This window comes from Trachinotus anak, unplaced genomic scaffold (genome assembly GCF_046630095.1).
Source record: "Trachinotus anak isolate AG129_WGS33_773 ecotype Australia unplaced genomic scaffold, CSIRO_AGI_Tana_v1 ptg000032l, whole genome shotgun sequence".
NCBI classification, from domain to species: Eukaryota; Metazoa; Chordata; class Actinopteri; order Carangiformes; family Carangidae; genus Trachinotus; species Trachinotus anak.
In genome coordinates, this window is record NW_027273883.1 from 22942411 (window position 1) to 22970012 (window position 27602).

A 27602-nucleotide genomic window follows, 5' to 3' on the forward strand; every position below is an offset into this window, starting at 1 on the left:
AATTTTATGTATTGCCATAAACCTCATAGACTTTTATGTGCCCCTTATCGAATAGACACTTGTATGTGTAAATGTAGACAATTTGTGACCAAACACCTGAAAAACTAATCAGATTTCCATTTGCCTCAGCTTTACTTTCCATTTAAGGCTAATTATCAAATGTTACTGTTTGAGATAGTGAACACGTAAAGATTACATGTAAACTATCAGCAGATCAGAAATCACAAAGCAGCCTCACAAAGCTGCTACCATGGCTGTCGACTCTTGTGTCAACAGCCATGCTATCTGTGTGGTTTTAAGAAGGCTTTAAAATGTTTTCATCAGCCCAAGGGTAGTAGACCCCCACCCCCTCCCAAATCTTTCACCTTAAGTTAAGTTTGGTTCATCAGGTTGAATCACTGCTGTGGTATTACACTCATTATATCGGACTGGCCAAACCCGAAAACATAGAAATCCCCATTAAAATAATGACATGACAGTACTATCTGTCAGATGCAGCGTGATCCTAAAGCATGATGTTGCTCTTATGGGAAATCTGTAGCAATCTACAGCAATATAAGTATATTCCCATTCTTGCTGGCTCCTGTTGAGTAGTGTCTCCCTTTTATTCTTGTATCTATTGCACACCAGCAGCACATGTAAAAGAGGAACAAGCAAAAACTGTCTTCCACCATGGACAAGTAATTACTAAGGCTCAATATGGAGTAGACCTTTGTTCAGACTGATATTTTTCATGAGATAACTGTCTGAAAAGGCTAATGAGCTGCACAGTGTCAACAGACGGTGGTGTACCGGCCAAAAAAACTTTTAATTTGACACTTCTATTGTCTATCATCAAGGGGAGAAAGAAAAGGGAGAAGAATGCCTGCAACTCCTTGTGGCTTGTGGGTGACTGTGTCTGTCGGTGTGTTCAAAACAGCAGCAGCAGCCAGTAATGTGGAGTAGCTCCTTCTGCTCAGCAGGCTTGAAACAAATGGGTTATTTAGAGCCTACTTCATTTGCACTTGTGGAGAAAGGGCAGAAAGGAAATGAGAACCCCTTGACGGTTCAGTGTTAGATGTATTTAATTAGCCAATTCACTCTCTGCTTTGCCGCCTCAGTGGGCACAATGCTTCTTTGTATTTTTAAAAGTAATTGTCACTTGAATCAGCATTCAGCAGATCCAGGCATGCAGTCGGGAGCAGAAGAAAATAGTTCCCTCGGTCTCACTGAGAGCTTGTAACGTACACATGCTGCATTGCTGGTCAGAGGTAACCTATGGAGCCTGGACGCCATGTTCACAAGCCATGAAGTGGAGGTGTGGGCATCACAAGCTCCAGTGCCGATCAGTGATAGATCATTTTGGTTTACTCAGCTGACTGAGCTCTGCAGGCAGCTCTGCTAGTTAACACAAAATGGTCTTTGTTTGCAGTTTGCAAAGCCAAAACTTACGCTGATCAATACATGTTAAATATTTATATAAAAATATTAAGTGATTTAATTGTATGCAGTAACAAGACTAAGAGTCTACAGTTTGTGAGTCTTCGTACAGCTGCGTCACACTAGCAGGCTCACAATAACAATGCTAACATGCTAATGTTTAGCAGGTATGGAAAGAAAAATGATATAAATGATATAATGATAAAAATGATACAATATAAGATGTTATTATAATGTATAAATATAATTACTATAATAGTAACTTTTCAGCAGCCTTTGCATTTGTGGGCTACAAATTGAGGGGCTGCAGCTCACTCCAAGTGTGTTTTATGGATATGGACAAAACCAAGTTACAATGGTGTAAGTACCCATGCTGCCATGGTTGTAGTTTTCTTTCATGGGAGTTGTTTTTTTTCTCTGCCCACAAAACTATTTGAAGCCAGTGGCATACCTGCTGGCCCAGAGTGACGCCACGATTGCAGTTCTCTTCAGTGTTAACCATCTTAGTTTAGTGTGTTAACTTGCTAAATTTGCGATTTAGGACTGAACACTGAATACAGTTAAGGCTCATGGAATATCATTAGTTTTACAGGTACACTCCTATATTGTAGGAAGTGAGATTTCCATGTCTTTTCTGATTACGGTATAAAACAGATTTAGGTGTTATATAAATACAGTGAATGTAAAGCCTGTATTGAGAAAATATGCCTTAAAACAAGTCGCAAGGCCTTCCATAATTTTGTGATGTCACAACTATACAGTCACCGTCACAGCCATGCCCCCAGCATGGCCCACCGTCCAACCTTGCAGGATTTGGCTTCTCCATGTGTTCACCCAAAATGTAATGTATTTTTATTCAATCTCTATTAAGGAATCTTATCAGTATTTTGTTCAGCCTCCCTAACAATCTTTTCATCTTTTAATCTTTCTAAGGTTATCTTCTACTGATTGTAGGATTACTTGATCTTGCTGTCTTAAATTTCCTGTTTTCATCAGCAGTGTTGTTTTATGAGTTACACTTGTTAAATCCAGCTAGTATTACGGCTGTGTGTGCGGACTGAAAACTTGCTTACTCACAGTTAAGGGATGACATCCACTGCATGGAGTCGGACCGTCGCAAAAAAAGATAAGGTGCTTGATAGCTTTGTTTCCCTGGCTGCTGCCGCCAAGACAAAGCATATTTCCACCATAATTTCCCCATATATGCAGCTGTAGACATTCCACTCATGTACTCAACTTAATGTCACCACCGCCCTCTCTTCTGCAGGCCCAATCAATCCCATTCAAAACTCCACATGCTCTGGCAGTAACAGAGGGGTAAACTGCTCCTTCTCCTTGCCCTGGTAGTTCATTTGCTAGTAACTAGTCCACTCTTGCTGTCCCAGCTCCCCTATCACCCACTTCCCTGATGTCCCTGATGCTCCCCTGTCTAGCAGGGCATGCTGGCATTGTACCGGTCCACCCATAGGGTCTAACAGCTGAGAGGAGTGAGTTGGAGGCAGGGGCAGTGGGCTCCAAACTTTTTTATTGGACCTGGATGCTGCAACACAGTAGTGCTGCCAGGGGCTTGACATGGACCTAGTCCCAAAGCTCTGGTGTATAGCTCCACACCACTGTCTGTTTGGCTCATTTAAGTTCTGACTGACCATTGCCATTTGCCTTTATCAGTGAGTTTTACCAAGCAACAGTAGCAGGCTGCAATCTATTACCTAAGGTTAGCCTGGCTGTGTGTGGCACAGAAAACAGTCAGCCAAACTTTTAAAGTTTTTTTTGTGTGTGTGTGTTTTTGCCTTAACTATAGCTGCAGTGAGAGAGAGACAGGAAAGTTAGGGAGAGAGAGAGGGGATGACGTGCAGCAAAGGACCTCGGGCCGGACTCAAACCCAAGACGCTGCCTGAGCCTTCATGGTATGTGCTCTACCAGGTGAGCCACTGGGATGCACCAGTTCATGCAAGAGCTCCAGAGAGAAGCCTAAGAGAGGAGATGTAAAACTACATTGAAATTATTTTTGGTATTGAAAACCCCAAATAAATCATAGGGATATCAAAACCTCAAATAAAAGTCCAGAAAACTGTAAAATATGGGACCCTTAAGTATTTAAGTACAAAGTGAAAATTTGACCTTCTAGTATTGCTCGAGTTATTAAGCTGAGGATTTAGGGAATTAAAGTTATGAAATTCATTCTCAAGAAAAGGGAGGAAAATTTGGGGAAAATGTGCCAGAGAAATGGTGGCACTAGATGAAGAGTCAGGCGATCACCTAAATGAATAGGATTAAACCTCTGAGGACCATGAATGTCCTGCAAATGTCATGGCATTCCATTCAACAGCTAAGAGACATTTTACCTGGAAGCAAAAGTGTTTATGTTATGGTGGCTCTACAGAAGAAGTAGAAGAATTTTCAGACCGGTTCACAGTGATTCCTGCTACCATGCACGTTACATAAATACCATCAATCATTGACACACACTCCCAAATAAACCCACAACAAGACAAAAATCACCTAGCTCCACAAGCTGTAATTACACTCAAGTGGAGGATGCACTGATGTACCCTGGGGCTGAAGTACCTCTATAATAAGCTTTCATCAAGAGCCAACTCAAGAACAATGTTCCACATATCAACAAGCCACGCTCTCCAGTAGGTAAAAAAAAAGACAGGTAGAGATGGTACTTTCAAAAATAAAACAGTTTAATCTGCTTTTGTTGAGAATGGTAATAAAAATACAAAATTGAGTTTTGAAATGGACTAACACTTTACCAGCACAGGCTTTACAACCATTATGACACACTTTGGTGTAATCATAATTAACATTAGCATTAAAAATTATATAACAACTCCAAAGAGATTTAACTATCTATTCAATGAAAAACTGTTTTGATGTTGTCATCGTCTTCCAGTTTTGCATTTACTGGATATGTGTTAATATTAAGCAGCCTGGCAACAACCTGTGTCAACTTGAATCTGTTTGCAGGTAATGATGCGCTTCCAAAGAAGTTGTCGGATGCAGCCAGAAACCACAGCTACACGTACTCAGCAAGGAATTCAACGCTTGCTGCATTTCCTTCTGTCGCAATCTCCATTCTCATACTTTACTGGAAACCGGCGCAGGTTAGAGGTTGTTCTTTCAGGTGTCCTTTTGAATCCTCTCCCAAGAGAGATGAGTGGAATCATGACCCCCTGGCTTCTGACCTTTGACCTTAGAGTCTCAGGTACGCCACCTAAAAACAACAGGCAAAAGTTGAGGACAGTTAAAATCTATGTGGACACTTGTGACACATGAGAAGAGAATAGAATAAATTAGAATAAAAATAGTTCTTTTTTTCCCCAAAACTCCAGTTTGTACTTTACAGTGAGGATTTTTGCTGCCCAAAGCACAGATGTACCGGATCTCTATGGTCTGCTGATCGGCACAGCAACACATTATCTGCAATTACGTCTTCAAACAACAACAACAAAAAAACAAAAAAAACAAAACCACAGGTGGTAGAGTTTTAATCAAGTTCAAAAACACACATTCAGATAAACAAAGCCCAGAAAATAAATCAGCTCAGCTCTGGCTCCCCCCTCCCCTCTCTCTCCCTCTTCCTCCATCTGCTATTCCTGGGTGTTTGCCTGCTGCAGACAATGGCTGTGCTCCGCTGAGGGCTCTATATTGGGATGATGGATGAGGGCATTTGCCTCACTCAAGGCTCCGTCTTCTGCGTTCCCATGCCAATGTCTGCTCACTACTCACGCGCATCAATGGTAATTCATACAAATGATAACAAACGGCAAGTAGAGGGGAGCTGCTGCTGAAACGACTCTGAGACCCAGACTAAGAGGACAGAGTGATGAGGAACCAGCGCACTGGGGATCTCGATGGAGGAAAGAAACTGGCTTGTGGTTAGAGGGTTGCTGGTTGGAGCTGGGGGAATTAAAGAGCAAAACTGAGGTATTGCTCTCCTCTCTCATGTCATGACAAGCTGCCATTGAGCAAGGTATAAAACCCAAAGCTCCTGTGGAGCTGCACAGTTGCTGACACTAGAACAATAGCTGCATTTGACAGGCTCAGAGTGTGAATGTTGAAACCTGAGTCAAAAGACAGGAAAAGTTCTTGCTTAAAGCCCCTGAAAACTTTATCTGAAATCTCAAGTTTTTCTTTATAATGTTAAACATTCATCACCATAAAAGCTACAGTCAAATTTAAAGTTCAGGAAAAAACAAGAACAAAACATTTGTAGTCATTTGTTAGATATTTATTTTAACAATATTAAATATTGTTTAGATATTTAATTACAAGAGTTTGACACTCAAAATCCCAGCTAAGCAAACACCCCACCACACTTCACATTGATTGGAGCCCATCACCTTCCTCTGAGCCCCGCCCACTTGAAATAAAAGCTGTTATACTGACACATTAATCTGTATGTGTACGAACTGAAGGTGGGATATTCTGTTGCAAACGAAAATAATAGAAGCTACAACATGATGAGTGATTAAATGAAATCACTGGATTTTGGACAGGTGGACGGACAAAACAAGAAATTCAACTTTGAGCTATGGGAAGCAGTGATGGGCATTTTTTGTTTTTTTTCCTATTTCCTATCAAATGTTAATTGATTAACTGATATATGCAACCCTATACTTGCTAATGAACCAATAAAGAAAGAGGAAAAACCCCATACTGCTCTTTTAAAGGGATCCCCAGGATCGTTTGGACCCTGCTGGACATTCTTTAGATGTCCACCTCAAAGAAAAGAAACAAATGTGAAGGTGAGTTAACAGCGCAGCTAATTTTGGACTTCAAGTGGTGTTTCCTCTACTGTGCAACATCACCCGTGAACTCCAAGCTCCATACCAGCTGACTGAAGGCCTGGCTAAAACGAGGACTCACGGAAACAAGAAAACGTATGATCAGAAGACTCACTACTTCCTACTTGCTCCTGGTGAGTTTTCTTTTTTTGGACTCAACTGTTTATACGATGGGAAGCCACAGAAAAAAAGGTTCTCAGATAGTTTGTATATAACAGTGTTAAAATTACATGAAGGCTCTTAAACTGGCAGCGGTGCTGGTAGTAGGTCTGCCCAGAACACTTGATGATAATATGCTTAAGGGTGATAAAAGTCTTTGATCTCACTGGAATTCATTTGAGCTTTAGCACAAAGAAATATAAAATATCACTGCAAAGCCTTGAGACTAATACATCTGGCTGTAGCAATAGATTGCCTTTAGTAGTTTTATTTTCATCTCTACACAACAGCTCTTTAGTTGTAGGGACTTTACAGGACAGGGGCTAATGTCTGGTTATTAACGGTACTGAGACAATGACAAGAGGCTGGTGTAAGGAAGTCTGTTGAACAAACAACACTCTTTGATGCTGGGTGCCAGGGACTCTGTTATCATAACACTCCAAATTTGGCAAAGCTGCACAAAGCATATTTCTTCACACATGAACAGAGAGGCACAGAGAGGTGTGGAAAAATAGAACATGACGAAAGAAGCATGTTGCTGTCGCTCCACAGAATATTAAACTCAAAATGTGTCTTGCAGTTCAAGCAGATACAAGAGACAGACAAGGATACAGTCCTGGCAAAATGAACAAAGCCACTGACCTATATAATGATGCATTCTATTATCATCCTCAGGCATGTGTCCACCTCGCCCTGAGGACATGATCCAAATAAAAAAAAACAGGAACTACAACAATTGGTTCTGAATCAGGGACACGTGAACTGATTACTGCCTTTAAGATGTTGACAATTCAACACTTTCTGTTACTGCTACAGATTAAATCCAGAGGCTGTCTGTTAGCCTGAATTATATTTCATAGTTGTTGAGGGCACACATGATTAATGAGAACCATAAAGCTTATTTCACTGTGCTTAACATAAAGGGGCTATTTGAAGTGATTGTCGTCATTGTTGTCTTTATGATACAAGAGGTTAAAATACTCCCCCTGAGCAGAGCTATGTCTTCAGGGCAGACTGGAGGCTACAGTGAGTCATTATTGGAAAGTGACGAGATGTGCTGGGGCTAGCTGGTTAGCGTGCTAACGTCAGTAGAAGAAAAGACGTGACAGAGACAAAACTTAGCAATGGCGTTGCTTTTCACTGCTCGTAAGTTCAGTAAAGGAGTAAAGACCGATGCTGAATCACAGCGTTTCCTCTAGACAGGTAAGTAAACAGCTGTTGATGCTAACGCCGGCTATGTAGCAATAGCAAAACTTACAAATAGCTCCTTTAAGGGAGGACTAAGGGGTAAAAAAAAGAAACCTCATTCAACTAGAATGGAACTCAGTACCTAGAGTGTATATCTCTGCCAAGGCCAAAGCATCCTACACAGTTCAGTGAGATCAAGACCAAATTTTACAAAGTCATAGATCTCAGCTTTTCCAGCTTGATCAAGATCAAAACATTATTTCCTGAGAAAATGGCAAAAAATCTCCCAATGTTTAGGAATGTGATAAAAATTCCTGGAACCACCCCTTCAACCAAATCCACACCAAAATTTAATGGGTCCATCCCTGCCCCCTGCTCCATCCCACCACCCAGTTTGCAAATTGGACACATTTTGCGTAATCCTGCCGTCAAACAAACAAACAGACATGGGCTAAAAACATAACCTCCTTGGCAGAGGTGATAAACTACCAGCTACAATAGGCTGACTGTTCAGTGTACATACCTCCCCCCAACCTGAGTTAGTTATAACTCCTTAAAGCCATGTGTTCCCAGTGCATAAAAACTACTTATCAAGCTAGTGTAGAAGTTGAAATAGCGAGCGAAAAGTAATGGATAACTGGTTTAAATAATTAGCAAATAGAGGATTAACAGTTGGTTATGGTTAAACAGTTGGAAGCCCAGTTTCCACTCTAAGTAGTGGTAGGGACACAAACTTGGCCAAACATAATCCAACTGAAGAAAACATTTTTTTGTAACAATATCCAGTTTTTCCTGGTGCTACCTAAAGTGATAGCTCAGGTTGTTTGACATGGGGCTGTGTGAGGTACTTACATAGTACATAGTCAGCAGTTTTTTCGATTGCCACCGTCTTATTTTGAATAAGACGCTGGCAGCTTCTGTGCCGAGTACCAGGTACAGTACATCACTGAGTGATGTACTGTTGTAGATGGTGCCATCCGCAAAAAAAGTGTTTTAGCCACTTTAGAAAATGTCCACTGAAAAAAAAGCCATAAATATTTTCACTGCTTTATCTTACTGTCAAACAGCCTTTTAATTTAGACCCACATTTTCTCAGCAACTGAACTATAGTATTCTGAGCTGATATTGGCTTTTTTAGTCTGTATTTTTTTTTTAAAGGTAAACACAGTTTTGCAGATGTCCCTGTCCACAGCGGGACATCACTTCTGTTCTGGTACTCCAAGCTGCTTCTCTGAGAGGGCACCGATCTGAAACTACTGCAGATAATAAACTGACTATGTATAAGGACCTCACACAACCCCACATCAAATAACCCCAACTATCACTTTAACATCCACTTTAAAATCAGGGAGAAATGAACACATCTGGGACAGGACAACTTGCGCCGGTGAAGGAGTAACTGAGCTCATCAGATGGACATGTGGGGGTACATCTGACAAAAAAAACAACACTTCTTTATACATTAATACACTTGTATTCTACAAATGTCACAACAACTTTAGGCTCAGGACATCCCATACAAAACCAATGTTGTATTAATCACTCATACACTAAAAGTATAACTGAACCAAATCATCACACAACACTGACGTGCCATTAAAACCCTGCTTTTTTTGGATAAAAGAATACAACACTAACACAGAAACGCATCACAGACCACCAGCTCTGCTGTTGAATTCCCCTTCTCATTCATTGTTCCACGTGCAATTAATTGTGACGTGAGCATCTTGGGGGAAGTAATTTGTTTAGACAAAGTTCAGTCGCTCCTGGTGCTGCGATGCTGTGCGGACTGCAGAATGTTCCATAGATCTCCTCAGTTCTTCATTGTAAAACGCTGGATCAGTTTTTGGATCAGTTCCTGTCTAACCTACATGTCGTCTCTGTGGGAGTGAGGAGGAGATTAATGAGGCGGGGGGGTGGGGGGTGGGGGGGGGGGGGGGGGGGGTGTTGTCTGTTCTCGGGCTCAAGAGTGACACTTAGAGCTGGAACTACTTTACACCCCATTACGCTGGCAGGCCCAGGGATGGAGGGCGGGAAACACAGCGGCCCAGACAACACTAGACATTCCACATGCAGCATAATAACAGGCTGAGTTATGGTGCAGGCTTTGATCTAGTCCCAGGGACTGAAATTAAACCGAAACACACACACAATTCAACACAACTACCTGCAAAAAAGTGTATGAGCCATTTGATGAGACTCTATTTTCTGGAGTTTTCCATGACAGACATTTTGACAGCAGAACAAGCACAGGTGTGACTAATAAAGTTAATGATGGAAGTAAAATAAGTGCAGTCTATACTTATGCATGAAATTATCTCTTACATACTTCATTAATTATGAAATGATGTAAAATTGATCACTAACTACTTTGTCATCTTCAGCAACTGAACCAAAATGTATCATTATCATTATTCTAAATTTATAACCTGACTCACTTTTCACTGAAATTACTGTTGTCTATAAACTAGCCTACTATTTGAACGTCAACATAACTTAGCCCGAAAACAGGAGAATGCTTTAGTAACTTTCCAGGACAACACAATATTTTCCAGGACATATTACTTTTTCTCTCATTCTCCCTGTGTTTTCAATGACTGCACTGCTCACCTGTTTTTCAGGTTTTCAAGGTTTTCCAGGACATGTGGGAACCTTGCTAAAGCATGCTGGAAACGTTGCTAAATGTTGCTAAATGACATAAGGTGCTAATTAATGACATCAATTAATGACGTCGATGCTTTGTAAACTGTCTGGCATCAGACAGTTTCAGGCCTTTATCTGTTTGCTTCTGTCCAACTCTCTGTGCTCAAATATACAGTCGTTTAATTCACAGAAGTTCCTGATAAAGCTGTTCTCATTTACATGCTTTTATGTTTCTGAAACATGGCCCATTCAGAATACATGCTGCATGCTTGCAAGCCATTTCCAAGCTGCTGCTGTGCTGCTATTTACTTGTAAAATGATCACTCACAGAGAAAGTTGGTGACAGAATCTCTTTCTTATTTTGTCTCTCACACAGCACACAGCCTCTGTGTGGGTAACAAACTCTTGCTCCGCCTCTCTGCCACCAAAAAGTTGCTGGATTTGTCACTAGGTGCTTTCTTGAAAAACAGTCACAACACCAAGTTGCTACAAATGTCAGACCATTGGCCAGTCCAGCCAAAACGATTGTGCAAGCTGAAATAGACTGCTGAGACACTCTAAAGGAAACAAACTATTGTTAATGTTGTTATTTACACTTGTGTAACAACAATAAATTCTCTGTGTTGCTCACATGAGCCGTCAGATGTCAGATGAATCCTACAGTCAACCGAATCATCTATGATGGAAGTCGCTGCAGACTTTTAGACTGCAAGCTTACACAAGTTTGATGAATACAAAGGAGCTGGAAATATGCTTCTGCAGGCTGCACGTAGTCAAACATGCATGTGGGTGGCTTGGATGGCTCTTTCCTTTTAGTATGTTTGCTCTTCGTTTCTCCTCTGTTTGAAAACCGCCTCATGAATGAGTCAGAACGAATCAGAATCAAAAATCAACAAGCTTGATGCGTCGGTCCACACGATGCTTTGTTGAGATTTGGGTCCACCACAGGTGTTTTCACTTTTGCCTGATTAGAACGACTCTCTCAGGATAGTGGTGGCATGCACAGGCCGACGACATCCTCCTCATTCTCCTGATGGTTACATCTGTTAGAGTGGGACAATTTACACCTTCATCACTCCAATGGGCCTTTTTCACATCAGACATTTGGACTTGTCATAGCATGAGAAGCACAGGTGTAATTAATAACATCAGCGATGGTTCAGTTCCATTAAGTGTCCCCGTAAGCAGTACGCCAGTGAGGAGGCATGCACGATACCACGGCCCAGGAACAGGCTCTAAATTTAGTTACATGTCACAAAGTCTGCCTGGGAAAAGTTGTATTAGTACATGGAGTTTCTCTCAGCATAGCTCCACTTTACTTCAACCTGAACAGAGATCTAATCAGCCAGAATATGCGAAAATACCTGTGTGGGTGTACTTTGATTTCACTATTCATTATCTGCTCCAAATAATAAGGGTGCTCTGATCCACCAGTCATTATCAGCTGATATCTGTTCTAAAGACTTTGATTGGTGGTTGCTGTAAAGGCCAATCAGAAGAACTGATAAGATGACGCACAACTCATGTAACAATGAAGCAAAGCGCAGCTAAAATAGCCTCACTTCACCAGTCAGTCAGTTCTAATAGATAAACAGTTGTCAATTCATGATACTTCCTCATCTATTAATGTTAAAACCCTTGACGATGACGATGTCGTATATGACACCAAACGATGGCTAATCTTGGGAATTCCTGTAGCATTGTGCTGTTCAAGAGCTTTGTTTTGCAGCTATGAACCTCACTGTTTTGTCCTGTGATGATTTATCATTGATTGTTGTGGTCAACATGGTTGTTTGACATCTACTAGCGAACCCATGATGCTTTGGGTTGAGTCTGTGGACCAATCAGAGGCTTTTGGCATGTGTGTGTGGCGGGTATTTAGAGATATATACTATTATTGCATTAATGCATTACAGCATTGAGGTTATACGAGAATTATTATGCAAGGTGACCAGATGAACTGAAATTGTCTTAGGCCTGAGCGGGTTAATACTTACTATACAATGTTGTTAATAATAGTTAAATAAATAAATAATGCTACAAGTTAACAGAAGGTTTCACCTCCAGCGATCGGTGATTGGTGATCCTGACTGGAGCGACTTTACCAAATAATTGATTTACATTTATTCAATCCTGCACATGACCACTTGGATTGCTTTCCCTAATGTGCAGCAGTGAAGTTAAATGTTATCATATCCTTTATAGACACAATATTTAACAAACGTAATGTGCAGTTCTCCTTTAAATGAGGTGGAAGCAATTGTGTTTTCTCAGGAGGGCTTTTGCTCACTTGAGCCGACCGTATGACAACTACAGCCCACAACACCCTCCCTCTTTGTTCCATTCCTCTCACATATCTTCATCTCATTGTCTCCGGCAGATGTAACCCTTCAGATCATTATACGCTTCCAGTCCGCCATCCCGCTGCATGCTGGTCCTTCCCCTTCTGACACCGGGTGCCGGAGTGTTTTTTTAACGGTGGACTCTCAGACGCTCTCAGACCATCTCCGGTAACTCTAGATGGCTCTGTGATCACATTACCTTCCCGTCCTCTGCCGCCTATATCACAACCACGCTCCCACTATCAGGAAGTGTTCGAGTGTGTCAGTTTATCACACTCTTTTTACTGCTGTAACCACCAGACAGATACTGTGTCCTGTGTCTGGGTCGCTCTATCTGTAGCCTTCTCCATTTCAACATAGCCTAATTTCTCCCCCCCGCCTCATGTTGTTATCTCAGAAAACAACAATACTGCTTATCATTGGACCACAATGTTCACAATGTAGGAGAAGGAAGATGAAAAAGATCTGATTTTCATTAGTTTGTCATCCTGAGGGTTTGTGGAGTGAGAGTGAAACTATAGAGAGCTTTAGGAGGCGCAATAGCCTTAGAGCAAGACAGGAGTGTACTGCAGGTGAAACAATTAGAATAGCAATCTGGTGGAGGTGAGCGCTCTATTACAGACTCTACTTCCTCTAAGGGGGCATACTGCTGAACATCAACTTTGAAACTTTGTTATTCCTAAGAGACAGATCACAGAAAGTAAAATGTAGTGGTAATGTAGTAAAAGTACAGTAGGGGTCGGCAAGTAACTTTGGCCTCGGGCCAATTTTTTCCCAACCTGTCACATGGTGACCAGAACATAATCAAATGCTAATTTTAAGAAACTGATTGATAAAAATGCAAATTAAACTTACTTTATTGTGTGGCCACAGTCACATATATACGTTTGACTGATTCATTGAACTGGTGTTATTTTTTGATATCACATCATATGTCCACTATTTCAGGGGTCGATCCAGCAAGGGACAGAACTTCCTGTCAGAACTTTTCATTATAAAAGCTAAAAGCTTGTTTGAACTATAGAATTGCAGAAAAAAAACCCAAATGTTCTTGCACTTTTGTTTTGTTAACGAAATTGCTAAAGAGGAAGTGATTCCTGGGTAACTGTTACTGCTGTGACAGAGATCTATTGTAGAACCAGGTGCTGTGCTGCTTCTGATGTGACAGGGTTGTGTCTGTCATTCACTCTCAATGTGGATAAAAGTATAATCATCTTCAGGTGGGAGGAGATTCTTTGTTTCAACATTAGCTACACTTTATTGTGAGACTGTCAGTTCAATATTGTAAAATAAAAAAAAAAAACAGATTATCAAAATAATCTGGCAGGCCAGATATTACTGCTGTTTTGGCCAGTTCTGGCCGGTGGACCGCCAGTTACCGACCACTTTAACATTGTATGAGTTTAGACAGTCTGCTTGTCAGTAATCGTTGTGAGACTATACCACAATTATGTGCTCTTTAGTCACAAGCTTGGACTTTCCCTCGCTGTATGCTAAGAACAATTACAAACACACTGCCCCTTCCCACAGGCCAGGTGCTGCTTCAGCTGCATGGCAGCATGTGTTTTTGCTGCAGTATGTAAAGTTACAGGTGCTCTGTGCAGTCGTTTCAAACATTAATGCATCATTATCAAAGTAGTGGCTCATCCTTGGTAGAACTGACTAACCCCCCCCCACCCCGTCCACCTAAGTTACTGATGCTGCATTTCCTCCTGCTGCTGCATTCAGCTGTACACTGTACACGATAATGGCGGCATATTTTCCACTTGAAATGGTATTTTCTAATCAATGGGCTCTGTACATTAGAGAGAGGTGAATAAATGCAGGCTCATTTCTTGGTGACAACCTATCAGCTAACGAAAGGATCTGCGTTATTTTAGCTGATACATCAAAATATGTCCGGACTGGAGCCGATACACATCCTTAAAGGGATAGTTCAGGTTATTTGATGTGGGGTTGTGAGAGGAACTTATCTATACACAGTGGATTACCTGCAGTGTATTCGCATCAGCGTGCTCCCAGTTTAGAGAAGAAGCCGTCAGTACTGGCACAGAAGCTGAGTGATGTGCTGCTTTGGACGTGGACATCCACAAAAACATGTTTTAGCCAAACACAAACAGCCCTTTCTTTTGGAACTACATTTTGTGAACCACTGAACGACAATTACTGTACACAAGCTCAACTACAGTGCTAACTGTGTTACTCCGCATATCAGCTGTTTGAGTCAGAAAGAGCTAAGCAAAGGGAAATATAAAGTGGTGAAAATAATCTGAATATATCATACACTTAAACTGATATTAGTTTTTTCTGTGGCTAAAACACATTTCTGTGGATGTCGCCGTCCACAGCAGCACATCACTCAGCTTCTGTGCCGGTGCTCCTGGCTGCCTCTACAAACTGGGAGCTTGCTGATTTGAATCTACTGCAGGTGATAGACTGACTATAGATAACTAATAACCTGAGCTATCACTTTAAGATGGTCCCCTTACGTCTCTAATATGATATCTTTTCGTCTTATTAAGTATTCCTTCTCCAGTGTAAATTTAGGAAATCTTTTCTCGGCTGACATAAAGCAGCTTCACATTACGTACAACAGCGGATTTTCTGCTCCAAGATTCGCTCACTGAACATCATGTCAGCTCTGGTACATTTTAGCAGATGCGAAACTTTTAAAGCAGTAGCAGTGGCAGCCACTGAAAGTCCTAAACTTTCTGAGCAGGAAGTGGAGGATAATGGTGCTAATTACCCCTGTCACTATGTTTAAAACGGCAAGGAGAATAGAGGTGTCAGCAAAGTTAACACCTCCTATTTTCTAGTCAAAGGGTTTTTCCTCGGCAACTCGGGCTAAATATACACATTTTCTCCAATCACAGGTGTATAGAAGGGGGAGTTAGGCTGACAAAAGCAAAACCTTACATTTGACCCACATAATCCCTAAAGCGAAGCTGGTAAGTGAAAGCTCTGAATCATGAAATTAATTAAGGGCGCATAAAAACACTGTCAAGCACTAGTGAATAATGGAAAAGCGAGGTGCTGTAAGCAGGAAGTATGTGAAATAAGTGATCGCTGTTGGCTAAAAGTGTTACCGTTGTGCTGCTAATGCACAAGATGAAGAAGATTAGACGACTTTCAGCGTCTCTCTGCTTGTATCGGGGCATAAGCATTTTAGAAATATCAAAAAAAAATAAATAAATGTACATGCCAAGAATCAAGATGCCACAGTCATCATGTGTTGTCCTTTACAGTGCAAAGTAACGATCTCACCTCATAGGACCTCATGCAACGCATGGACGCAGGGAGTGCAGAGTTGCTGTCATCTATCACTCGCAGCAGCTCCTCACACACCTTCAGCGGCAGCACCACGGGATGTCCGATGGCATTGACCTCCCAGCTATTTACAATGCTGAAAACACACACGTACACAGAGTGGGAGTGATTTATGGCGACTGCCACATCATTATACAATCAAGACGATGCCCAGAAATCGCTGATGTGAATCCCACGTTGGAGCATTCGCCCCGCCGTGTTAATTCAGTAGTTTTAAAGTGTAGACTGAACTGGATAACTAGGGTCACGTGTGATACAAGTTGACTGATGGCGAGTGTGCGACATCAATCTGTGCCCGTGACGGTGTGTGTGGGACGGAAAAGGAGAGGCGACTGGAAGGAGAAGAGGAAGAATGTCTGAGAGAAGAAAGATTGATGCTCTGTCAGCGAGTGGTGCTGATCCAGTTTGTTTGGGTGACATTTAGCCATCTGTGCAGTTCCTGAGAGGGAAAAGTCTTCTCAAAGTTTTGGCAGTTCTACTTAAGACATCATATTGAGCAAACACTATGGCTTTAGTAAAGCATGGAAAATTTGCTATCAACACAGAGGGTCTTATCAGCTTAAGCTGTTTATTTGGTAAATCCAATATTAACTTAAACTCATCTACATCTTAATTATTTGTACATCTACGGCTGAATTTGATTAATCATATATCAGAATTAAATCTATGGAAAAAAAGAGCTGCCTATATAATTCCCATTAGACTCCATCTTCAAACCTATGAGGCCTTCTGTTTCCCATTGCTCCAGACTTTTACTCAACTCATAATCAAGTCACTGCCATTAGTGACAAGCGTAATCCACTTAGGCATTGGCTCACTGATTCTCTAGCCAATTATTGGCAGTTTTAACAACAAGTACTGAAACCCCCCCCACCCCCCACCCAGCAGCAGTCGACTGTAACCGACTGTATCTCGAATAAGAGGGCCATCGTCCTGGGAGTTCAGCTCCCCAGGCATAACATTTAATTTAAAAATGTCAGAGATGACTGATGAAGGATGAATGGTAAATTATGTAGGGGGAAATGGAAGTGCGAGTAACACCGGCATTTAGCTTCAGAGAAATGTCAGAAATAGGTGAAGGAGAAAAAAAAAGAGACTCTAATGTGAGGCCTGTTTTGTAACTGATGAGGAATCAGGGGATCAAGTTTATTGTCGGTTTAAACACTGAACAGGAAGTAATAAAGGAATGCAGAGTGATTCATTAGCTGGGACGATATATCTGCAGATGTTTGCTTGTTGCAGATGTGCTGATATTTGCCTGCATGTCGGCAGAAAAGTAACAAGAAAGCGCATCACAGATATATCAAAGATGGGTTTGAGATTTAGTTTAGAAGGAGTGTCACCTTTACATCACTTGTCCACTAGACATCGACAGCAAAAGATGTTTTTATTTTATTTCTAGCAATGGGTAATATTGTATCAGCTATTTCACACTCTGCAGTATGAAAGTTTCCCGGGCATCACTCAGCTCATACGGTTTATCATGTCACTTAAACGGACTCTTACTGCTTTGACTGAGAAGACAAGGCTTCCTCCTTTCATGTGAGTTTTGCCTCTAATTACCCCTTCTCCAGCAGTCAGCCGGTGGGCTTGTCAAAATGGTCGGAACAACAAAACTTCCCAGTTCTGCCTTCACTCTTATGTGGCTGCAGGGAGGAAGAGGAGGAAGAGGAGGAAGAGGAGGAGGAGGAGGGAAAATCGCTGAGTCCTGATTCAGTTGAAAATAATGAGAGTGGAAGGCTCTTCCAGTGGGGTGCAGCTGAACTGAGCATGGAGAACCACATGCAGCACATCCACCTACACCTCTCTAATGCAGCACAGCAAGGTACACAGAGGCTCGCTCCAGTCAAAACAACACCCCCTGTATGCGCAACAAACACGAGCGTGGCTTATGCAACGGACAACTTTGAGATGATAAACGCCTCTGATAGCAATCTCATTTGCAAAATAACAGACAATTATGTCTGAGCAGAGCAAAGTGTTCTATTAGGAACCAAAATCTGTTCACCAACAAAGTAGTCTTTCATCCCTCGCCGTGAGCTGAGACAGGCTGTGATTGAGAAGGTGCGTGGGAAAGATGAAAGGATAAGATTAAGAAGAGGAAAACAAGGGGGGGGGGGGGGGGCCTGGAGGACTGGAGCTGTGGAGGATACGGTAAGTGTCCTCACTTACTCTCTCTGCAGGATGCCTGTGTCAGAGCAGACCACGTAGAGGAGTTTCAGGGCTCTGGCAGCTCTGGGTGATGGACTGTGAAGAGCAGGAGAGCTCGCGGACCTCTCACCCCCGACACACATCTCTGGGACTGACGCTATGATGGAGTCGCTGTTCAGCAGCCAGAGCTGCAGGACGGAGCAGACAGGTCATTTAACACTTGAGATGCACATGCTCGACATCACATGGGCAAGGAAACACACTCCATCACATGAACTCTAGGTATCCACTCGTGCTTCCTGTGCTCAGAGCGATACTTTGGCTTCTATTCACCCTCATGTTCTGCTCGGTTTAACATTGGTTTGTTACTTTAATAAAGGATTTGTCCCAATATCATAAAAAAATATTTGCATGTTCCAGATGCCTGCATAGCCCATATAACATATAAAACATAAAATATTTTCAGTGTTTCATCATCATTTCCTTATTTTGTCACCATCAAATGTGCGAGTCCGGTTTCTACACATTATGCATTAATAATGTGAGAACTGCTGGGCTTCTCTCTATGATATTGTATTATAATAATAATATTTATCCTGTAGAGTGCTGAGAGATAATGTATGTTATAATAATGTTATGATTTGGTGCCATGCAAATAAGACTGAACTGAATTGAACAGGGTCAGACAAGAAGAAATATTACTATGAAAAAAATGGTTGATTTTTCAGTTATTATTCATTTTCTCATACAGCTGTGGTTTCTGTGGGTCTAGTAAATCCAATGTCCTCCACCTCTGATATGACGGAGGGTCTTTCATTATATATATTAACTGAAGAACAGAGTTTTAATGTTCAGTTCAGTTTAAACCCAAAAACGCAGACTGCATGAAATGGTCAGAGTGAAACACATCAGCACAGAATATCATCTGCCAGCTTCATCAGTGCTGGAATACACGTTAGTCAAACACTAAAGTCAACATTTCTGTCCTCACTATAGTGCTCAAAATATTAATGTACCGTACAACTGCAGTCTCTTCGTATTGCAGTCTTGTGTTACTGTTGTTTTGCAGAGAGCCACTTGCAGTAATTCACGAGTAGCTGATTATAAAGAAGCTAGAAGCCTGGCAGCAGGCTCAACAACTCTAACGAATCACAGTCAATCAGCTTTTTATGATGCTTGAAGAACCTGCCATATCACTCCCTGTTTCTCAAATAAGTGAGTGGTCTATTTTTACTAAATCATTGCAGCTTGTCTGATTATGCCGGCTCGCTCTCACCAATAAGAAGGCTTTTCCATCAGGAGTTTGGACAGAGAAGTGGAAGGTGCTCAGTGAGTTCGACAGCTCCAACAGCCTTGCGGCTATTGTCCCCTCCAGGAAGACAGATCTGTCCCAAAGAGACATGTTCAGTCAGATACAAATTTTGTCTGCATAGAGCATATTAACCGTCAGTCATTTCATCTTCTTGGTCACAGTAAAACAGAAGGGAAGGATCAGTGACTTTTGGCATGATGACATGTACATGGACTAATTTCAAAAATGCTATGTTAAGTCAAATAATACAGTTAGTCATTGAATCTAAGTACAGTGAAGTGGAAGGCCGGAGTTTTCACACACTCCAAATAAACTCAGACCCCTCTGAAGCTTCAAGTCCATGTTGTGGTTCGCTTAACCTGTGCATTGTGAACACAGAGAGCCCCAGGTTCACTTTGCTTTTTGCCATTGTATTTTAGCTCTGCTGTAGACAGGTAGCGTGATATATATAAATATGTGAATTGTGTATGTATTAATAATTTAAGCCGATAAGTAATACAAAAATACTAATTTAACCAAATACCACAGGGATGTGGATAATACATGTGAATCAGCAGCCACCTTGTTCAAAGTAAAGGCTACCTATAAGTCAAAGCAGTAAAGGTCTGAGAGCTCTAGAGGAAACTATAGTGTGAGCAGTGAGAGGACTGGGGCCCCATCAGAGCTGAAGTGAGCCATAAAGAGAACTGAGTCCTCTTTCAAATGAAGAACTGAGTCCCTTTTCTGTCAGTCCACAAAACAATCAAACATAGTAAGACACTGATGCTTGTGCATAATGTTTAAATTATTCAAAGTTGCACAGTGTGAGATGTGGTTATTAAAATGTTTAATTCAGAACTGAAACTGTAATGGCGTAATTATTTTTGAAAAAGCCTGAACACGGTGGCGATATGCGTCACTCCCCAAAGTTTCAGCGAAATCCAATCAGTGGTGTGTCAGATATTGGGTGAGACTGACACACAAATGAACTAGAACTGATTTATAGTCCCTGCACTGATTTTATTGTGAAGGACAAAAATATATGACAACAGTCACAATGATTAACCCAGAAAGGCTGAGCGTGAATTATTCTCTCTCCTGCATCTCCGGCATATAACAGCCACTCTTTATTTATTTCCCTATGAAACAGCTCGGTCTAACAGCTACAGCTTCCTCATCACCACCACTACGAGTCCGGATTAAAACCTGCCTGTTAAGTGAAGCTTCTGGCTTTCTGTCTCCCACTGCGGCCTCCACCACCACCTGTGTGATGTACAGTTTCAGAGTCCCTGTAAAACACAACGGAGAAAAGTTCATACTTTACACACAACTGACAATGTTATGAAAATCTATATGAATGACGTGTACCTGGAGCAACAGCCTCTCCCAGCACTGAAGAGCAGCTTTTACAGGAGATGAGAGTGTGTCGGCGGCAGGGTTTCTGTGGGAAACAAAGGTAAGAACCAGGAAACAATCACCACAGTACACAACCATTTTGAACTTTTCAATAGCCACTGTAATGAGGGCGGAAAACAGAGGAGGAGGACAGAAAGATGTATAAGGTAGGCACATTGTCACTTATTCTTCCGCTCTTCTATCTTGCCTCTTTTTCTATTTCTCTCGGTTTCAGTCATGCACAGTGCCACCCGTACAGAGAGTGACTAATAGAAAAACAGGGAGCTCAGTCCTCGTCTACATAGAGCTGGAGTTTGACTTCACTGATGCAGCTGCCTGAGGACTGAGTGTCTGTGTGGGTGAGTATATGTTAGGATACACTATAAATCCAATTTTATGTTTTATTACAAAATCTTTTATTGACCATTTAGTTCTTCCTCCACTTCTTCTGGCCCTGCAGCCTCTAAGTAGTTTTAATTGAGTTTTATTACTTTAATCCTTTCACTTTTATTCAGATGCATTTTTTTTTTGCTTGAAATGCTAAAGCAACAAATCATCGCTTTCCTTTGCACGTCCCTCACCTTTGGGTCTTGACTGTCCTCTGCGCCTACAGGGCTCACTTCCTCTGTGAGAGTCTGATCACAACTGTCATCTCTGGGTAGAAGGAGGAAGGTGTCGCCCAGTAAACAATCCTCTGCTCTGGGCAGCAACTTCTTGTTAGCAAACGGATCTGGGTGGCAACACCAGTCGTCCACGATGGCGTTCCAGTTGCCATTAGGGAGAGGGAGAACTCGCTTAAACACTCTGAAGAGGAAACAAACAAAAAAAAAAACCCAAAAAAAGCAGTTACAGGTTTTCTTTCCTTAACAGTCCATGTTGAAATTGCTTTAATTGGTTCTGGGTGCAGTGGGAACTGTTATCTAAGCTATCCAAATCATCCACAGGTGATATGTTTTCAGTGTTTCCTTAAAATGCATTTTGTAGACTGAAAGTAAACATGTAACAGATTTGTAATAAAGTTGATATGATTAAAGTGTTAACAAGCAGTCACATTTTTAGACACAGCAATTATGAAGAAACATCATCCCTCATGTGAAGTCGTGTTCTGATTTGGTTTCCTCTCACTCCTGAGATTCAGTTTCTAAAATCTCCACTGTGCTTCACCAGCCAGTTGTTAACTTTGTCTTTCCGCTGTTTCATGCTGGGAGGGTGGTGTACGGTTAGTTAATCAGAGCTTCCTGCTGCTGGAAATGAACCAAAAACAAAAGGGCTAAAAGATGCTAAAGTCTCATTAGAAATGGAGGAACTCCAGAGCTGGAGGATCAATTTCTCTGGGATCATCACTACAAAAACCCTTTCGATTCACATGTTGCTGTTGAGCCATGGTTATAGTGCAGCTTTAATACAACACTTGTTGTTAGTCATTCCAGTGAAGCACTTACTACACTCAGCTGGACGCCTGTTAGAAACACCTAGCTATAACTAATGCAGGCTAATACAACAGTCCTGCAATAAATCCTCCTTAATGAAGGTTATAAAGTTGACTTTGTGTTGTGCAGGGAGGTGTTGATGCAGCTGTATGATCACTGTGAAGGCTGTGTGTACAGAGGGGTGTAATTGTGTTATGTATCCTACTATCATTGATTGAATGTGGTGGACAAAATAACGGAAACACCTGACCTGTCCATATAAGGTAAAACACTTCAACAGCACCAGAAACTGCAGCCTCTGAAATGATCATAAAGTTGAATGAACTCCTCTCGAAAACAGTTTCACACAACCTGAACATTATCACCTTCAAGATTTTTTTGAAGGACTTTTGTATTAGACTGCATTTGTTTTAGCCAAGTGTCCCTAATAAACTGCAAACTGAGAGTAGGTTTCAGGCAGCACAAAGAAAATATGGAGAGGGCTCCTTGTGATGGTTGTAGTCACCTCAGAGCAGCAACAAAATGTTGTTACAAAACATAATGAGGCATCATGAAAATCTAACTTTTCACCTGGTTGTGAGCACACCTGACACTTCTACCTTTCCTGGACCCCACTGAAAAGCAAAAAATAAATTTCTGGACAACTTTTAGTGGGTTATTGCTGAGAAACATAGCCAGAGGGCAGGAGTCGAGGTAATGCCGCTATTGCAATTTTCAGCATTGCTAACCAGAGGAAGCTACAAGCTGAAGGCAATAACACCGCTGTCCAGCTGAACCACCTAACCACGCAATTGTTTCTTAATGGGTAGCGCAGACCCTTACGTCACACACACTCTATAGCTCTAACCAGTCGGGCTGACAACTGTGGACTCCGGCTCCGGCTCCATCCATCAATTTCTCTCGCTCTCTCTCAGACTATCACTTCTAGCGCTGGGTCACACCATCAATAAACACTTGCTCCTCTTCCTGCAGAGGAGGGTGTAAATAAAAACCCATTTCCACCTATGCTGTTCCCGCCGTCCGTCTGCTCCTCACCTGTCCTCCAGCAGCCTGGTCATGCAGCCCTGGCAGGAGAAGCAATAAGTCTCTTTTGCCCGGAGCGTCTCCATCACGCTGTCATAAGCGTCTGTGGAGAGCCAAAGGCAAACAAATAAATGAGGCGGATTTGGTGAAAGGGTGGTAACCTTGTACTACAGAGCACAAAATCAATAAAATAGTGGGTGGTGAAGGTGGCTTGGCTAGGGAGCAGGCCATCAATCTGATTTTGATTGGATTTGTCAGTGACTGTCCTTAGCTATAACTCTCATCTCACGCTGGGAGACACATAAAAAAATCTCAGGAAATGCCAAAAGATGGAGTTTGGGGATATTATGCAATGACTCTGGGGAGCACTTCTGATGATATGAGATCAATTCAAAACTTGAAGGGAGTATTTTCATGACTCTGATGATCAGTTGCTTGTGGGCCATCGAGTATCCTCAGAGTAAAATTTACACCTTCACTGTCTCAGATGACCAAGTGACTCAGTCCAATTAATTCAGAATAGACAGCAAGAAGCCCTAAATAGCTGTAAAAGCTATCTCGTCTTGGCACAGATGAGTCTAAGCAAAGCAGAGGGACATTCCACGTGTCTGGATGTGTTTCTGTACTCATCACCTTCATCTGAGCTTCGCGCAACGTTGATGCGCATTCTGTAGTGCAGCTCCTCTCCACGGGCTCCTTCCGCAGGTGTTGGGATGCAGGATCCCTGCTCCAAGGTGACTCCTGCAGGTAAAGTCAGGCTCTGCTCGCCTCGCGGGGTCCTGATGTGGAGGGATGAATCGCCACCTGTCACAGCCACGTCAGCAGGACTTCTGGCTACATCTTTGCTGGAGAGCGTTACAAGAGCAGAAGCTTTACACGTACACACAGGCTTAAAGTGATATGCACAAGAGTTATGGATGACAGCACCATCATTTCACAACATCCTTCACTCCAATGCTTCACATTAGCGCTAGAGTAAAGCTGCAACAATGAGCCAATGAATTGAGTGTTCAAATAAGAAAAGATTGATCAGCAACTATTCTGGTAACTGATTCATCATTTTAGTCATTTGCAAGAAAAGATGCCAAACATTTGCTGGTCCCAGCTTTTCAAATGTAATGACTTGGTGCTTTTCTTTCTTATGTATTACGGTAAACTGAATACAGGGAGCTGAAGTGCTGCCCCACACCCAGGTTACCCTTTGTCCTGGTGCATGAAGGTCAACTGGATGGGGTGGGGTGGGGGGTGGGGGGGGTGGGGGGGGGGGGGGGGGGGGACTTCAGTTGTCTGAGATGCTCTTTGCTCAACACTGTAGGTTTACTCCAGGTGCTCCTGTCTCCTCCACATTTTTCTCCTTTTGTTTCGATAAATTCGTGCAATAACTTGTGTTTTCTGAGGAGTTGTCTGTGCATGTTTAAGATTTACGACTGAAAACCTGCTGGTTAAATCTCCCTCCGGTCAGACCTGTTTTCACAAAGTCGACAGCATCGACAGTGAGGAGGCTGTCCATGCTGGTCACCAGTCTGTCTCAAGTGAACTAATACCCTGAGGTGGAGACAAACAGCCATCAGACCTCGTTCAGTTCTGTGCTCACATACAATAACCACAGAACAACTTTCATACTCATGTCTCACAGACTCACCTCTGCTCAATAGGAACCACTTCTGGATCATTGAATGTGCCAGGTTACATTAATGCCTTCACGTAATCATTGTTTGCACATTTCAGATATTTACTCATTTAACTCACTTTCAATTAATGAAACGAGCTCACAGCAGGAAGCGTCATGAGCAGCAGTGACTGCAATGTGGACTTGTGTGTCCTTGTGTGTCCCCTCTCAGTCTATATACAGGCTGCTTTAACCTTTGAGGTGTGTGTTAACACCAGACCACACATCAGCTCTGAGCAGGTGATAGTTTGTGGTGTGTTCACACTAGGAAAGTATCTAATGTATACACAGAGCAGGCAGTAAGTATGTGGACGTCTAAAAACGCTTAAATGTTGACCTTGGTGTTGATATATGGTATCTTCAATTCAAAGTCAAAGGAGCCCCGTCCAGTTTTCTTGTTTTGTGCATTAAATGTTGGAAAGTAGTGAAAAATGTGCATCACAATTTCCCACAGTTCAAAGTAAATAGTCCCAAAAATGTTCCGTTAATTACATAAGGCCTTAGATACAAGCAACTGTAACCAGTGAACGTTTCGCATTCTAGCCCAGAAAATTATTTAAGTGATTCATCAGTTATCAAAATAGTTGTTTTCTGTCTATCGACTTATTGATTATGACCTTTCTACTAAAGAGACTGGGTCATTTCATGCATCTGTCCCTCCTCTACAACACATGGACTCAGGAGAATCAGTAATTACAGTTTCATACGGTGCAGTGATTAATGTGCCATCCTTGTTTGCGGAATAAAACATGGTTTTTCTTATGCCAGGTATTCTGAGTAGAGACAGCATTATATAACGGTGAGAGGCCAGAGACTGTCCCACTACCCCCTGCAGAACTGAGCTTAATCCAGTAAAGAGCTATGATAACTAATGTCACTACAATCATAAATGCTACCTCTACCTCCTGCTGGATGATGCCGTTCCAGCTGAAGGAGGTGCTGAATAACGACTGAATTCATTACGACCACCAGGTGAGAGAAACACCGTTTTAACTGAAAACAAACTTGATGCAGACTGAGCAGCTCCTGTGGTTATGGAGGTGCACATCAACGGATTTGATTCTATTTACGCTGACAGTCCTGTGCAGTCCTGGTGGTTTTTATTTCATTTCCTTCTGTGAGAATGTTTAACTTTAGCTCCCCTACTCCTGACATAACTTTCAGCCATATATTAGTCGTCGAAAATGCAGTTACATGTCGTAAGAATAAGATTTCTCCCACTGTGCAGTCGGGTACAGAGCCAACTGTGCACTGTGAATTCAGTGCATTGTGAAAAGGACCACGCTTCATTTCACTGCATGACAAATCTCTTTAACCCCATCTACTGTTGTTGTAGTGGTACTACACCCACTTTCAGCAGAGGCAGCCTCTACCTATGATTGTCTGAGGGCATCACTCAAGTTATTTAGTAGGTAATAGTATATTTAAAAAATCTTTTCAAATAAAAGTTCACTACTAGCATTAAAACAAAAAAATATATAAATTATGAGTACTAATGTTTAATAATATAAACTTTTTTCATGACATAATATGCAGGCTGTCTGAAGCCAGGAGACACCGGGTAGACTCCATGAGTTTCTGGTTATTATGTGAGCTCGGTTTTTGCTGGGTTTACTGTATACCTAGTAAAATTAAGTAATAATTAAGTATAAGCAAGAAAATATCACTTAAGTATCAAAATAAAAGTACACATTATGCAGAATTGCCACTACCAGTGTTATATTTCTCAGGATCATTATTCCTGGTGTATAAATATGTAGTAATTACCAACTTAATATACTGTTGGAGAGTTTAATCTATGATAACGCATCATATTTTATAACTTGATCTTTGTTTTCTATGTAAAATCTGGAAATCAGAAAAGTAAATATGGGTCTCAAATAAATGTCAGTGGAGAAAAAGGTACGATTTCCAGACGTGGAAGTATAAGTATGTACCTCGACGGTACACTACTTGAAATGCACCTTGTTACTTTGATACCATTGACACACACACTCCATATCAAATCATACGCAAAACCTATTTTCATGGTACAATTTTCCACAGTTTTTTTAAGATAACTAACCCTAACCCTAACCCAATAAACAGAAACCACAGCTTTCTGGAGACATAAACAGAGTACTGCGAGCTGTGTTTCATCTTAATCTTAAAGTCGATTAAAGTCGACTATATCTATCTACATCTATATCTATAGATCTAACCTTTTAAACAACTGTGTGCAAACATTACAGTTTGTATAGTGTCTCTGAGACCACAGACCCTCCGTCGTGCAGTCAGCCTCCCTATGATCTCAGCGTGTTTTCCAGCTGCATCGGTGCACAGCTGGGCTAACTTAGCTCATGCGTTTAGCCAGGACACCTTGCACTGTAAACCTGCCGATACATACAACAGTGTCACCTCGCTGTGACTGTTTCACTAGTCATCTATAAAAGAGAATTACCCGACAATGAGGAGTCCACTCTGAAGCTTTTCTCTCAGCTCCAAGAAGACCCCAACACCAGGCGTTTTGGCTGGCCTCTCCACGCCTGCCATTCAGTCGGCGAAATATTCAGGAGGAATTAGGACGAGATCACCCACTAATCTAAACTCGGCTCGGCTGGGTGATTGTACACAACACACTCACCCGGCGGGAAATACACACAAGACAATATTTGTCTGATTTAGCTTGTGGAGTCCGGGGGTTGGTACTCGTCTGCAGCGTGACACGCAGCACCGCTGTCAAGTGTGTGATAATAAGGAGGAGCATCCGGCCAGGCACTTCAAAATAAAAGT

General features: G+C 41.8%; 1 protein-coding gene across 2 annotated transcripts; it reads right to left on the reverse strand.

Moving 5' to 3' along the window:
- Positions 1-4103: 4103 nt before the first annotated feature.
- On the reverse strand, positions 4104-27564 carry ube3d (ubiquitin protein ligase E3D). 2 transcript variants are annotated; one of them, XM_071468459.1, is made up of 10 exons: positions 27271-27563; positions 23795-24006; positions 23174-23264; positions 21290-21512; positions 20682-20754; positions 20524-20602; positions 19299-19407; positions 18044-18210; positions 15809-15947; positions 4104-4639 (listed from the first exon to the last, which is right to left on the reverse strand). In XM_071468459.1, exons 1-10 carry the CDS (start codon positions 27360-27362, stop codon positions 4619-4621), a joined length of 1206 nt encoding a protein of 401 aa, XP_071324560.1. In that variant the 5' UTR covers positions 27363-27563; the 3' UTR covers positions 4104-4618. The 2 variants fall into 2 exon arrangements, with proteins under 2 accessions (XP_071324560.1, XP_071324561.1); XM_071468460.1 differs by lacking the exon at positions 15809-15947 and having other exon boundaries at positions 27271-27564.
- Positions 27565-27602: the final 38 nt, after the last annotated feature.

Bases quoted from the DNA above. Each gene is read 5' to 3' on its own strand.
- ube3d (XM_071468459.1), bottom strand. From the start codon at position 27,362: ATGGCAGGCGTGGAGAGGCCAGCCAAAACGCCTGGTGTTGGGGTCTTC. The intron at 23,265-23,794 runs GTGATGAGTACA...GGCTCTCCACAG, and splicing joins TGCGCGAAGCTCAGATGAAG to ACGCTTATGACAGCGTGATG. The intron at 15,948-18,043 runs GTAAGTGAGGAC...GTGTGTTTTCAG, and splicing joins ACAGGCATCCTGCAGAGAGA to CATTGTAAATAGCTGGGAGG.